This window comes from Pteropus vampyrus, unplaced genomic scaffold (genome assembly GCF_000151845.1).
Source record: "Pteropus vampyrus isolate Shadow unplaced genomic scaffold, Pvam_2.0 Scaffold143, whole genome shotgun sequence".
Classification (NCBI taxonomy): domain Eukaryota; kingdom Metazoa; phylum Chordata; class Mammalia; order Chiroptera; family Pteropodidae; genus Pteropus; species Pteropus vampyrus.
This window is the reverse complement of record NW_011888924.1, coordinates 2,404,766-2,420,045: the sequence shown is the minus strand read 5'-3', so window position 1 is coordinate 2,420,045 and position 15,280 is coordinate 2,404,766. Positions and strand designations below refer to the sequence as shown.

At 36.9% G+C, this 15,280-nt stretch overlaps 1 protein-coding gene and 2 non-coding genes across 3 annotated transcripts in view; 1 reads left to right on the top strand and 2 right to left on the bottom strand.

Moving 5' to 3' along the window:
- Positions 1 to 15,280, bottom strand: part of BPTF (bromodomain PHD finger transcription factor) — a 130,017-nt gene that overhangs the window by 41,719 nt on the left and 73,018 nt on the right. Inside the window, 7 exon segments of the mRNA XM_011368578.2 lie at positions 475 to 517; positions 848 to 998; positions 3,007 to 3,135; positions 3,684 to 3,808; positions 8,091 to 10,389; positions 11,456 to 11,635; positions 14,657 to 14,815. Coding sequence (XP_011366880.1) covers positions 475 to 517; positions 848 to 998; positions 3,007 to 3,135; positions 3,684 to 3,808; positions 8,091 to 10,389; positions 11,456 to 11,635; positions 14,657 to 14,815 — 3,086 coding nt within the window.
- Positions 2,715 to 2,854, bottom strand: LOC111744892. Its single transcript, XR_002782385.1, has one exon.
- Positions 15,061 to 15,134, top strand: TRNAV-CAC. Its single transcript has one exon. It is a non-coding gene; the product is annotated as a tRNA-Val (tRNA).

Here is a 15,280-nt window from a genome sequence, read left to right as displayed (position 1 = left end):
GTATAGAAATGCTAAGAAACCATCAGTAGCTTTATGGTCATCGATTACAACAAACTCTTATAGTTTCAGTACATTTTGCTTTTTCATAGACATCAGAGATTTTCAAATCAGAATTCTGCAGGAAAAAATTATCGTTAGAAACAGCTATTAAATTATAAAGATAATAAGTAAGAGAAATCGCATTTCATACACTGTTCTCCAAATATGTCCACTTTTTGCAAAATTACAGCTTGCTGTATCCCCGGAGCTACTTTCAGTAATGAAATTAAAGTATATGTGAGATACACTTACAAATAAAACCATGTGAATATACAATTGCTGTGTTTTTAGTGTGCATGAAATTGGCAAAAAATGTCAATTCGTTGCAAGGTGGGACGGTACCAACTCCCCCACCTGCTGGGCAGCCAACCGCTGCTGTTTGAGGTGAGCCTCCATTTGGGCCTTGAAGTCCTCTGCCTTCTTCTGTTCACTAACCTTAGCCTGTTGCTCAACTGCTTGTGCCTTTTCTTTCTCCACTCTGCAGGAAAAAAAGGAAGTGCTCATCAGAAACCACCCTATCAGACATCTGGCATCTAATATTAAGGGAAATCTGGTTAACTTTTACATCATACAGAAGTATGAAACTCATTTCGATTTAAAAATAAAACGTTTAAATTAGGATAATTAGAAACTGACAAATGGATAAAATTAGAAACAGGACCTTAATAAATGATATAAAGCTAATACTTAAATTAAAAAAATGAGAGTTAAATTAGGACACCGTGAAAAAACTATTAAAGGAGTAATTCTTTAATTCTGAAGTAATAAAATTTTCAAATATCTGAGAACGTGCTAACCATTTCCTTACCTCTCAGCAAACGCCCTGATCTCCCACAATTCCAACTCTTCCTCTGCTATCCAGGTTTCGATAATAACAGGGCCAGTTTGCTTGGGCGTTTCTGGTCTCTTTGGCCGCAATGCACTTGATCGAAGGCCTTTCCTCTGAGGTGTAGGTGTTTCTTTGAAAAAGAAATCAGAGTATTTTAAGTAATATAGCTTCTAAAGTTATAGCCCTTCTGGCATCTCCTCTTACATATCATGAAAAGCAGGGATTGGCAAACTTTTTCTTAACGAGCCAGATGGTAAATACTATGTGGGCCAGATGGTCTCTGTTACAACTTCTCAACTCTGCCTTTGTATCATGAAAGGAGCCAAAGACAATACATAAGTGTGGCTGTGTTCCAATCAAACTTTATTCACAAAAGCAGGTGGTGGGTCAAGGCTCTTGGGCCATGGTTTGCTGGCCCCTGGTGTGAAAGGACTATGAACCTTTATACAGCCCATTCCCTCTGCCTGCAACACTATTCCTAGCCTCCACCCCTCATGTGATTAATGCCTATTTATCCTTCAGACCCTGACACGGATACAACTTCCTTCAAGAAGCGTAGCTCGTTCTTCCCACAGTTGGGCTGGGTGTCCTTGCCATGCACAACTCTGGCAATCTGCAGGCCCCCATCACAGCACTGAGAAGGGGGATGTGAGAGTTGACAACACAACGGAGGGATCAGAAACTATGAAGAACAGATAAACTATCCTAATGATCAAAATTTAAAAATAAAAAGCAGGGAGAGACAAGCATTGCACTGTCCCATATGTTGAGGAAATTGGGAAGCAGTAGAAGGAAATTGAAATAGCAGTAGGAGCTGGGTGTACTAAGTGATGCAAGCCAAAGAAAAGTGATTCAAGGAGGCAGCAGTGGTTGCATTGAAGTCTGTGGGACCAAGACTGAAGACCGGCCGGGAACACCCTCTTCCTTCTGTGCCTCTACCGATCAACTGGGCTGCCTAGTTTTGTCCAGGATGACATTGTTTTAATTACGCTCACAGTTCATCATCTACTAGGGCAGGTACTCCCTTATTTGTGTTCTTTTCAAAAAGGCCATTTTCAGTCATTTATTTTTCGGTATGAACTTTCAAGTTAATTCAATCAATATTCAAAAATTTAACTTATACATTTGGGGACAATTAACGTCTATAAAATAGTATGTTTCTATCTATGGACAGCATTTTTCTTTTAAACAGTTCTTAGTCAATTTTTTTCATAAATATTTTTATTGCACATATACAATAAAATTATTGATTTTTGTCTATACATCTTGAATCCAGACAACTTACTATACTCTTTTTACTGTTAATAGTTTTGATTCTCCAGTATATTGTTATAATACCATAACCTTTTCTTTGTTTCCCTGACAACAGGGACGAGGTCTCATTGTTCTATATATTTGCTGCCCAGTGCCTATCATGTGGGTGCTGTATAACTGTTTCCTGAGTAACACTTTAGCCTCTTATAGTATTTCTACCCTGAGCACTAAAGTATTTCACAGTAGCTTTAACCCCTGAGCCAAAAAATCTTCATTAAGCACTTAGGTGTCAGTTGCTGTAGCAGGTGCTGGGACTACAACAAACCAGACAGACTCAGCGGCTACCCTCTTGGAGCTGATGGTCTGGTGTCAATGACGGCTCCACAGCTTAATCATAAGAGGTATTATTACAGCTCTTTGTACTCTTCCTATTCTTGGCACAATGCCTATAGGCGTCAATGTGTGCCTAGTAGAATCTTGCTACGCTTACTAAACACCATTTTATTTATTTATTTTTTTAAATTTCCGCCCCCTCATCAGTCAGCTATTCATCCTTTCCACCAGTTCCCCTGTCCACTTACCGTAGCCAAGTAAATGTGAGGTGAGATCAGTCCAGGTGAGGCTCCTTTCTTAACCACCTCTCCCATGGGGAAGGAAGCCTGGCCTCTCTACTTTAGGCTCGTCTGAGGGGAGGCAGGGCAGGCTGAGCCCACCCCCCAGGAAATCGAGCCAGGTAAACATCACTTTGAAAATGTAATTTGTAGTAAAGATATTTTAATTTATTAAATAAAGAGTTAAAGAAACAATTATAATAAAACTTCAATTCATAAAAAATGTGGTTAACAGGTCAAAAATAAAAGAATGGAATTCTTTCTGTTCCTTACCTTTTGGTGCTTCTGGAACTCCAATGGGGCAAATGATTTTTCTGATACAATATTCAGATCGAATGCCATAAGGACCAACATCTCGTCTCTTAATTATTTCTGTTGTTGTGATTTCAGTTTCAGATGTTTCTATGGTGATTTAATTCATAAAGTATTAATAACCACCTAAAATATTCAGAGACTAAAAAAGGTATAACATCTGCTGCTTTAAAAAAGAGAGACACGTGGAATAAACTTTCAGAAACATTTAATTAATGACCACGAGATCCCTGTTAAAATGTAATAATACTGAGTTTCTTTCTAACTGAAAATTTCTAAACTGAGCAAAATGCTGTTTGGGGGCAGCTTAATTCCTGGTGGTGAAACTCAGCCAAAACAGTAAGAACCCTAGGAGACAAGAAGTAGCAGAGTTCCAGATGTCCCAGTTTAAATGATTTATACTCTACAATAAACATCTTTTAAAAATTCAGACTGGTTCACACATAAGCGACTCATCTTATAATCTGAACCACCCTTCCCCGCCCCAAGGATTGTATAGCACGTGCTGTCAAACTTTACTAAAGCTCTATTTTTAAAACAAAAGCATTATATTTTAATAAGTAACAGGTATGCTTAAAATTAAGCAAATTGTCAAGTGATTTTTCTTTTTAACCTTAAACCAGAAAAGACACTCTCACCTGTCCGCGTAGTCCCTCCCCCGGAAGGAGCCTTGGCTGCCATGTCATCCCATCTCAGACTTGCCCACAGTAACCGTAACATAAGGCTCACTCCAGCCAAGGACTTTACAGTCTGAAGTCTATACCTGTAAGAAAAATCCAAGAAAAACTACATATGTGTATATATACACGCACACACATATTCCACTAAACTGAAGGATTGCTTCTTGTCCTTATGACTTCAATATTTATAATATGTTTTCGTAAGCACTTTGGCTTCTATGTCCTTAATAAAAGAACTTCTTTGCTCCTAGGCATACCATGCATCTAACAGCTTAAAAAGGGTCTGTACTCCCTTTAAATGCCATATAAATTTGTACAGGAGCATGTTTCATTCTTAGATATGGCAACAACTTAGGAAGATTTTATAAATTTAGGCTAATTCTAAAATAGTGTTAGAAAAATTATGGAGAGCAAATATAGAGAAATAACTGTGTCACAAACATGATAAAAGAGTTTTGAAGGATAAAATCTTAACTGAATGATATTTAATGAGACAAACTGGGCAGGTTTACATTTTCTCAAAAAGCAAAACAAAAAGAGACAATACAAATCTAATAAGGCCTTTTCAAATGGACAGAAAATTTTGTATCCAAATGGTGGTTCTGTAAAACATGAACTCCTGGATGGTGAATACTGCTAACAACACTTTAACAACATTAGTGCAGCTTTGGAATCCTACGATACAGTGAATAATAAAAAAGGACAATACTGTATTGGTTACCAATCAGGGGATAAAGAAATTTCTGTGTTTTATAAACATTATGTATAAAGTTATTGAACATTTTGTATATACTTTTAAAGATAATATTAAAAACACATTTCAAAATGAATTTACAACTGCAATGAATATCATATTCTAAAATGGATTTAACCAAAAAGCATTTTAAAGTAGCTCTAGGCTGTCGATTCTCTATTAGTGATATTTGTGTAATTACTTTTTTGATATTTCCACATAAATGAATATACTAGTTGATCGCAGTATAGAGAAAACCTATAAAACTTAAATAATTTCCTCCTCTAACAGAGGTAGAAGGTAAATCTTAGATGATTTGTATTTGGAAGGCAGTGCTTTCTAATTCTTGATGTTTGGAAAATGAACAGTGTGAGAAAGGGAAAGCTCTAGCCAAAAAGTTGCTGCAACTTCTTAACTTCCCATCTCCATCTGTGATACCACTATTTTCTTCGCTGTGCTAACACCCTGTGTATCCTCTGACCTGCAAAGAATAATTTTTAAATTCGAAGGCAAATGTTAACTAGTGCAGGGATCCCTGGGAAGGGGAAAGTGAGTGTCACTTTCAGACCACATCCACAGAAGTGCCTAGGGAACTCTGCGCTCATGGAAAATACAAGCAAATACTTATTTTGGAAGATAAGTTTTTCCCTCACTGTGTCTCTTCTTCCTCCAATCGCTCTCTACAAACAACTTGAAAGCATCTCTATTGTACAATGGAAACGCCACCAGGGAAGGAACACACTTCATGCGTTATTAGCCTATTCATTTATTCATTCAAAAAATATCTGAGTGCCTTCTATGTGTCAGACTAAGTGAAAGGAGCTGGAAACACAGATATGAATTATAATCTCTTCCTGTGTCCTCAGGAGCTGGAACAAAGGAAAGCACAAAGGAGAGGCCTCTGTTTGGCTCCGGGATGGGGATTAGAGCTTGGCTTCTGACTCTCAAACAAGAATGTGGGGTGGCTGAAGGAAGGCAAGGGGCACACATATACTTAGGAGGAAAGTGTACAAGAGCACATTCTTATTCCCAGAAACCACATCCGGTGTGCCATGGCTGGAGGGAAGGGGTGTAGAGGTGCAGCAAGAGATGAAGCCTGCACCAGAGAAAGGCAGAGCCAGAAGGTGCTACACCAAATGGAAGGATTGAAGAAGAGCCTTAAAGACAATCTGTATTAAGCCCTCTAAAACTTATCTAATATTGGATAGGCTGTAAAGAAGTACTTCTCCCAGATGTGGTGTACAGGTGACAAACACTTTCCCCCTCTCAGCCCTGCAGTAATTAATTAACAAGGCCCCTTTAAATGCTTGCTTAGCTCCATTAGAATATTCATAGGATGGATCAGCATCTTAGGAGGATCCATCCGGCAGCACTGTGGAGGCAGCTACTGGTTCAACGTGATAATGAAACACGGAATCAGGGCCTGGGGAAAAGGGGGTAAGGGACTGGCCAGTGTGGTAGGAAAAAGAAGCCCTAATGAGTCGATGAAACAAGTTTCACTTAAACAAGTTTAACTCAGAACTGCACAGCCTTAACATTAAATTAATAAAGATCAAACATGCATCTTTGGCATTCTTAGCTCCTACTCTAAGCATGAGACATATTTTATTCAGAGTACAAATATGCATTTCACATGCATGTTTTTTATAGCTCCATGTCTTCAAAAAACTGCATTCTAAACTCAAGAATAATTTACATATTTACCCATGTCTCCGTTAGACAGAAGATTGTTGCTCTCAACTTCAGCAAATTAGGATGTTAGCATATATCTGAAGGTAATATCTGTCTAAAATGTACAGGAAGGTATTTCCTTCCATTAAAAAATGAGAAATTAACAGATATGAATTGTGCCCACAGTGCATATTAAAACACAACAATATAAGGCTCCTGAAACCCAGCCATGCAGGAAGAGCCCTGGGCAAGTTGATCAGAACTAGTCCAGAGAAAATGCTTCCCAGTCGAGCCTACCTTCCATTTCATAATAGAAAGGAGCACAAAGGCTGGCCTTCACAACCGCCAGGTCATTTTAATTAAAGTATTTTTACATAGTAACTTTTCCAGTGGGAAAGAAGTTACCTGCAGGACAGTCAAGGATACACTTTGGGACCGCTCTCAATGAAGAAAGCAGAAAAGTGCAGAGTAATCCTACAAATCCATGAACTGTAATGAAGAGTTCCTTGATTCCCTGCAGGATTCTGCAAATCCTTCATTGCAGGCCCTGCAGAGAAATTGGACTTTTCAGCTGTCTCTATTGAATGTGTAATGGAGTGATGATATTTTAATTCAAATCAAAAGATGAGTTATAAAAACTTGGTCAAACCAACTATGACTGGTCATATTAATAAGTTAATTCCTTTACAGAGAGTACTCATTTACACTCTTTTTTGGTCTTATATAATAGTAGCTAATTGTAATATAAAGGAAACAAAAAAGTATGATTTTTACTTAAAGAGACTGGGACCATATTAAAGACACACAGACATGTAGCCTAGAGTAAAAAGGAGTCTGTCTCCTCAGTAACTCGCTGAAGCAATCAATTCCAGGATCCTAGTGAATATAACTAAGACTCAGACTGTTCTTGATTTCTGAGCATGTCCCATAGGACTTTTTATGTTTTCAATGTTTATGTTCCATCCTTCTCAATTGTTAAGGGTGAAAAAGTAAAAAGACAAGGGCATGAAAAAGGACAAAGCAGGGATAAATATGTGGAATGTGACATAGCAGATAAAGTATTGGATTGGGATTTAGGAAGACTGGGCACGACTCCCAACCTGGTCCCTCTGTGGCCAGAGGCAAATTATTATACATCCGCAAAAGATAAAAAAGTAAGATCCTTTTCCAATATAAAACAACATGATCTTACAACCTGATCACTACATACTTATGACTCATCTTCAAAGTTTAATGCCCAGGAAATTTTAAATTAGGACTATTTCTGGGTTTAAAAAAAATCCCTAAGGAACCTTAGACACTACCTTTCTAGACACTACCAACAAATAACAGAGAACTCCACAACAAACATTTATCATGCAGATAAATAACATTAGGAAGATCTCCGCATCGTGACGAGCCTTATGTGATTTACAAGCAAGTTTCCTACGTCTTTTGTTTTTATGAATTACCTAAACAGAAACAAATTATATTCCCGATCTGCAATTGGGAATCCGTATACGTGGAGGGCCGATTTAAAATTAGATACGGATTTCTGACCGCATAGGTGGTCAGTGTCCCTAATGCTTGCATTATTCAAGGGTTAACTGTACAAGCATTCCAGAAAGCTGGAGATTACCTATTTCTGTGATTATCTCATTCCCAGAGCAAACACAGAGCAATAACTTAGAAAGTTAGATATTTATATCTGACATGTTTCTTTTGTCTTGTGAAAAGTAAAAGTGAATTTCATTTTAAAGAATTCCCTTACATTTTCAGTCTTTAAACATCTTTCCCTCAGTAATCTTTAGTATCTATCAGCTGCCTGAGTTCAAAACTCTTATCATTTCTATTACTAATTGCCCATTTAAGATATGCTTCCCTGTCTCATCTCTATAATCTCATTTTAAAAACTGAGATATTCTTATTAAATAATCCTTTTAAACTTTCTCCTTTCCCCAAATACATTTTAAAGTGCATACCTCCAAGTGATGCCAAAAGTTGGTCTAGGAGAAGGATATGGCCATATATCCAAGGCAGGTTTAGCATTGTAATTAAAATAAGGGACTTCTCGGATTCCTCCTTTTCTGGCCAACTTTTTTAAGTCATCATTAGGCAAAACAAATATGCTCTTCTTGCTGCTCTTGGTGATAAATTTTCTATAGGATGGCAGAGCTGTACCTGAACGAGTCTTCTTGGGTCTTGAAAATTTCATGAGTTTCACCTTGTCTCTTGTAGAATATTCTTTGCTCACAGTCATAGATGTTACCAAAGTGCCTCCTGCGGTGGTCAGTGAGTCTGTCACTGTCGTGGTAACCACGGTTTTGCTCTGTTCCTTCACAGAAATGATGTCCACATTGCTGCCTGTGGAGGGTGTGGAAAGTTTTGTTACCGTTGTGGTGGTGGTGGTGACAGTGGATTTGGCACAATTTTCTGTGGAAGAGACCACAGTTTGCTTATCGCCTTTTGCTACTTTGATTACGGTTTTTGATTCTGTGGCCACTGTGGATGTCGTGGTGGTGACTTCTGTGATGACTGTTTTTCTTTTAGATTCTCCATTAACATTTTCACCTTTGCTGACGGGCAGACCATTTTCATCAGTAAAATCATTACTGAGGTTAGATTCCTCTCCAGAAGTAATAGGTGATGGAGTAACTTTCTTAACATCCGAGGTTTCAACTTCCATATCTTCTACCTGATTTGCTGAACTGCTTTCTGAACACGATGGTGGAGGTATGGTGGTGTGTGCACTCTCACTCTCTTTGGTTGATGGCAGGGTCTCTAAGCCATCCTGGTAGTCACCTTCCGCATCTGAAGATCTCAGTAAACACGATTTTGTTTCCAAGTTGTTTTTTTCATTAAAATCTTCCATGATGACATCACCATTCATGAACGGCTTTACAGCAGATTCTTTAACAGTCAAAGACTTAATATCGTTTCCAGGCATTATTTTATTTATATTATTAACCTTTGGTTCAATGTCACCACTTGCTACTTTACTTTCAGAAATTTCTTTCAAACATTCACCTTTCAAATATACTTTCGGTTTATTATCTTTTCCATTTATTTGAAAAGTACTTGCTTTCTGTCCTTTCTTTCCAGGCTCTCGATTTTCATTATTCTTTTTGTCAGTGCTACTTTTTAGATTTATCTGATCAATGTATTTATTAACTGGTCTCTCCTCTAATTTCTGTTCTTGACTTGGTTTTTTACCATTTGCTTCAGTTATCTTACCCTGCAGCCTGTCATCATAGTTTCCAGTGGTCTTATCTGAAACGAACTCACGTTTCAATGGTTCCAAGCCTTCGACACCCTGTTCTTGAGTTATGAATTGCTCAGAAATACTGTCATTGCTATTCTGAACAATCATTTCTTCTTCACTGCTGTCTTGAATAGACATGGTATCAGAACTATTTTCCAAAGTACTATTATATTCAGAGTCACAGCCCAGTTTTCCTTCAAAGTCCATTGCTTTTGACAGAGATGGGATATCTCTATCATCACTACTTTTAGATACTGATGGAAGTAAAGGGCTCTGGGAAGGAGAAACAATGGTGTCATCCTCCTGTGTGAGTGTTTTTTTGTTCTTATAGATCAAAGTACCAATTTCATCTGCACTGGCTAGTTTAGAGTCATCAATGAGAAAATCACTTCCTTTTGTTTTAATCTTACTGGCTTCCTGGCCTTTACTGGTAGGTTCAGAGACACTCTCATCTATGTCATTTCCAGAATTTTGTTTCTGACAGTTTGCCTCTGGACTCTGAATGGAGACGTCATCTAAAATTTGATCTTTTGGATAAAGTTTATTTGTGTGATCAGAATCACTGATTTCCAGAACTGAGGAGTCACTTTGTGAACATTCCCGAATAAAGTCTTCAGATTTATCGTTACTTGCATTAGGGCTGTGTTCTTGTCTAAGCAAGTCACTTTGACACCCTTCTTTTGCTTTTATTACTGGTGACTCTGACAGACTTTTCAGAGAACTTGTAGAGGTCTTTCCTGTACCCTTAATTCCACTCTCCAACTTCATTTTCTCGAGGCGCTGTTTTTCTTCCAGTGTAAACTGTTTAATTCTCCTTTCGAGAAGTCCATCTAGCTTGGATGATTTAATTTTCTTTTTATAACTAGTCCTTAGATGGAAACCCTCACTGACATTGACCACATCTACTTGAGAACTTTCCTGACAATTTACATGTGATTCTGTTTTCACATCATCATCTATTTCCATCGGTTCTTCCTTAAAGGATTTATCATTGTCAGAATCTAAAACTTCTTTTACATCTGTGAAACAAAGACATTTATGTAAGTGAAAATTTTAGTCTGAAATGTGATTCGTGATAATACTTTTATTTTAAAAACTACCAATTTTCACTCAAAAACAATTATTTGAAGTTCTTGATACATGATTAAAACGGGTCAACGGACATGGCTAAACTTTACAAAAGATTAAAAACAATATATTCCAAATATTTAAATATTTTTAGTATCTAAAAATGATGGAATTCCACATTTAAAAATGTCTTAGTATATGATAACTACTGCATACACTGGTATCATCACGTAAGATTTTGAACAGAATATTTTATAGTTATAAAATATCTTAAGGCTCATGCATTATCTAGTTTATCTAGTTTTTAAAAAACAACTTTTCACAAAACAATGTTAAGTTCCTCAAAAGGCTGAATGTAGAGTTATCTCATGACCCGCGATTCTGCCCTTGGGTATTTACCCATGAAAAGATAAAAACATATGTCCACATAAGAACTTATCCATAAATGTTCATATCGGCATTATTCGTAATAGCCAAAAAGTAGAAAAGACCCAAATGTCCATCGATTTATAAATGGATAAACAATATGTAGCATATAACGTGCAATTGAATATTATTCAGAAATTTACAAAATGAAAGAATATTGATACATGCTAGAATATGGATGAACCTTGAAAACGTTATGCTGTGAAAGAAGCCAGTCACAAGGTATCACATGTTACATGATTCCATTTACATGGAATGTCCAAACAGGCAAATCCATAGAGACGGAAAGGAGACGGATAGGCTGGGGCGGGGAGTGGGTAGGAAAGATCAGAAACTGCTAATGGGTATGAGTTTCTTTTTGGGGTGATGAAAATGTTCTAAAATTGACTGGGGTGATGGTTCAACAACTTTGTTAAACACTACAAACCACTGAATTGTACACTTTAAATGGGTGAATTACATGACATAAAGATTATGTATCAAATGAAGCTGTTACCAAAAAGAGATGACGCAGTACCTTTGCCGCTGTGCGAACAAATCCAGTGTATTCTCATCACCCCCAGGCTGCCCTTCACACGTGCCTCTCCTTACCTTGGTCCTTCTTCTCAGTCATCTTTGAAATGTCCATCTCACTTTGGTCTGCTCCTTTTGTAGCATCTGAATCGTTCACCTCGCCTTTCTCAGAATCAGGCTCTGTTTTTATTTTTTTTGGACTTCGTGGACTTTTTCTTCTATCTGATTCATCCATATTTTCATCCATATTAGTTTTGGCTAAAAAGAACCAAGTACACAGTAATTACAGGTATTTCGAATATCAGCAATTTAATATATCTAGTTTAGTGGAAATTATCAAGTATTTTCGAGCAATATGTACTTCATTACTTTTTATTAAAAGAAGTTGAAGATCCTATATACTTTCTCATATGCTCCGGTGACCTAAAGCATAAAAGGAATGACTGCACTTTAGATGTGCCTTAGAAGACTTTGTATGTGAGACTATTTCGACCTGTTCACTGACCCCAGAGAGTGTGCATCAGTGGTTTCTAACATACATTGTGTTACAGAACCACATCAGAATTGGCTAAATGCTATAATCCCCTAACCAAAAAAAGTACACACGCAAACGTTTGTAATCAATTTCAATGGATTCTGGATAGCCTTTGAGTTTATCCATGGATTCCAGGTGAAGAATACTTAAGTCTGTCACAGAATAAAAGACTTAAAAGAAATAACCAAATGCAATGTGTGGCCTTGTTTTTATCTGGTTTACTGCCAACAGTACAAAGGCATCTCTGAGACAACTGGAGCAATTAGAATATGAATTGAGAATCAGACGGTTAATATGGTAATTACTGTTAATTTGCTGAATATGGTAATGGCATGACAGCTATGAAAAATGTCCAGTTCAGTTAGAGATACATACTGAACTACTTCTGGTCAAGAAACATGATTTTGAGGATTGGCTTTAAATACAGGGGAAAAAACTCCAGGGAAAAAAAATGAGCAGTAATGACTGAAAGAAGAGTAATAAAATTTGATCACTGTTGAAGCTGAATGATGGTTACATAGGAGTTCATTATTCTCTCTTCCTTTTGTGAAGCTTCAAATTTTCCATAAGGGGGAAAAAAAACCCCCACAAAACTGAATTACTGTCTGGATAAATATTCTTGGGCCTCAGAAGCATTTTCTACCTTTTATTTCTTCATTTGAACTCAAATATCTCAAGGCCTTAGCAAGATGTACATATTTATTTATTTAAATAAATGACTCATTCCAGAAAGGTATGGATGATGGAAGGGAAAAGAATGCAAAAAACACACTCAGTACCTGTCAAGACGATAGGATACTGATGAGAAAAGCATCATACAGAAGGGTGATAGGATGTGTCTGGATCTCATAGATAACAAGAGGATAAAAAACCTAAACTGACATTTTCCTATTCAATGCTTCTTTAGTTATTGCGCGACTGGGAAATATATTTTCAATGGTTTCCAGTTGCTCAAAAAGAGCTTTAAATGACAATGGTGGTCCAATCTATAAACTATAAGAATCCTGATATTTAAAATGGACAACTATAAAATGTCTGGGGCTTCCTCCCATTAAAGGTCTTCCTGACATAAAGAATATTAAAATATAATCATTATTGAAGCTGATAAATTAATGTGCAAAACAAATGCATAGTCTGAGTTAGAGCAGAATAACGTTAGCAGCCAAACAAGCCGAACGCTCTGGTCTTCTGTTACTAAGTCAAGTGTTCCCTGAACTGCATTTTTGTTTATCAACACATCTGTTCCTCTATCACATGATCAGATTAGATTAGCCATTATTATAGAGACTAATAGTTCTGAGATTATAAACAGTAAAATTGATACTGATTTATATAAACAGTACAAAAATATATTGCTGCCTTCACAGTAATTTCTACTCTATATTAAGTTAAGCTAACAGTATGCACTGCTCCTTTTTTTTCTGCTACCACGTGGGACGAAAAGACTCAAAAGATGCTAGCAGACCGATCTGGTACCTGACTGTTAAGGCTCAGCATTTGGATAATGCAAAAGCCTACACACTAAGCAAAAGATACATAAGGTGTATTTGCAAAAGCCTAAATATTTTACATATTGATAGTCTGGATTTTATTACACAGGTCAAACTAGATCAGACACAATTAAACAGAAGCTCTCTGTAATTCTAAGTGCTACATGGGTAACTGGAGCAACAAAATGGTAATAAAAGCTTTAACAGTTTTTTGGAATTTATGATAATGAACATTTAGCTTGAATATAATCAGATAACAGAACTGAATATCGAATATTTCTATTTAGTAAGCAGAAATATTTACTGAGCATCTGCTATGTGCAAGACACTTCTAGTCCCTATAAAATAAATTCCAGTGAGCTTTCCAAAATATACTTTTTCTGTTAAAAGGTAATCCAATGACAACTTTCCCAAATTAACGGTTTCAAAAAGCTACCAGTCCAGACTTCACTAGAACCATTCACAAGGAAGCCAAATCAGTTAGCTAGGTACGTACATGTAGTTATTTGGCACTCACAGCATAGGCATTATAGAAAAGAACACTTCACACTACGAATTAGCAAATTACATTCAGAGTGAACAGAACTGCTTTTGAAAATCACTTAGATAACAAAGCAGAGACTGCACGGCAGAATGCAAAAAGACAGATGGAGCCCGGAGACATGGATTCCAGCCCCTTCACTCTATCTGTATGAACTTCAGTATGTTCCTTAACATCTTCATTAAATAATCTGCTCACATAACATGAATTTCAAAACACGCGGTCTCTTAAAAGGACAGTTCACCTCTGGAGTTCTGTGATTCTAAATACGAAAGTCATTAGCCAGTAGCATAAATCAAGGTAATACCTCATTTACGTGACAGTGTTGTAAGAACCTCTATCATTTCCTTTCTGTTTTTTTTCATCTATTACAGTGCTGGTTACCAGATACATGATTCTTCAAGAAGCAGTACTGAACTTAAGGTCTCAGGAAAATAACTAGGTGGCTGAAGCCTTTGTTGTTTTCTTTTTTTTTTTTTTAAGTTTTATTCTGTCATCTTTTTTTAACTGAAATACTAGATATCAAAATCCTTTGAATAAAGGTAATTTTAAAAATTCTAGTTTATAATTAATAAGCTACATTAGTAACCTTACATATTCTATTAAAAATTTCAGAAAATGTTTTACCCAAAATATGATCAATATACTTAAATCTTTAAGAAATAATACAAATCAGAAACATTTATGCAGGAAAAATAACTCCAATTACTTACTTCCTTCTACCGACTTTCTGTAATTCACATTAGTATTGCCTGGCAATTTAGGAACAAACCTATAAACATGAGTTTTGCTAATCCAGCTCCAACCACCATATCCTGTTACTCTGTATTCTTCTCCTTTTTGTTTCCAAACCTGATGTAAATAAAAACATTCTGGTTAAACGAGAATGAGAACGCTTATAAAGCACATGTGGTTTTATACATTTTTACCAAATGAAATGAACTGGCAGGCAAATTAATTAAATTTACTATATCTATTTTCACTGGGAATCAAAGGTTTATGAAAAAACTTAATATTCTTTTCTAATATTAAAAATGTAAAACGGAGGGGGAGGGGAAAGGTAGACGGGGGAAAATTTTAAATCATTTCTTCAATTAAAAAACAAAATACTGGGGGTGGCTCCATAGTGTAGTGGTTAGCATGTCTGCTTCACATGCAGAAGGTCCTGGGTTCGCACCCCAGGTGGAGCCATGGACCATACCCTGGTGCACCAGGCCTCCCGAGTGTACCAGGCCCCAGGCGCACGCTGCGAGCGCGTGAGAGGAGACGCCTTGCCTCCAGAGATCCAGTTCTTAAGGGGAAAAGGCAACATCCATAAATCAGGGGTGGAAGTGGTG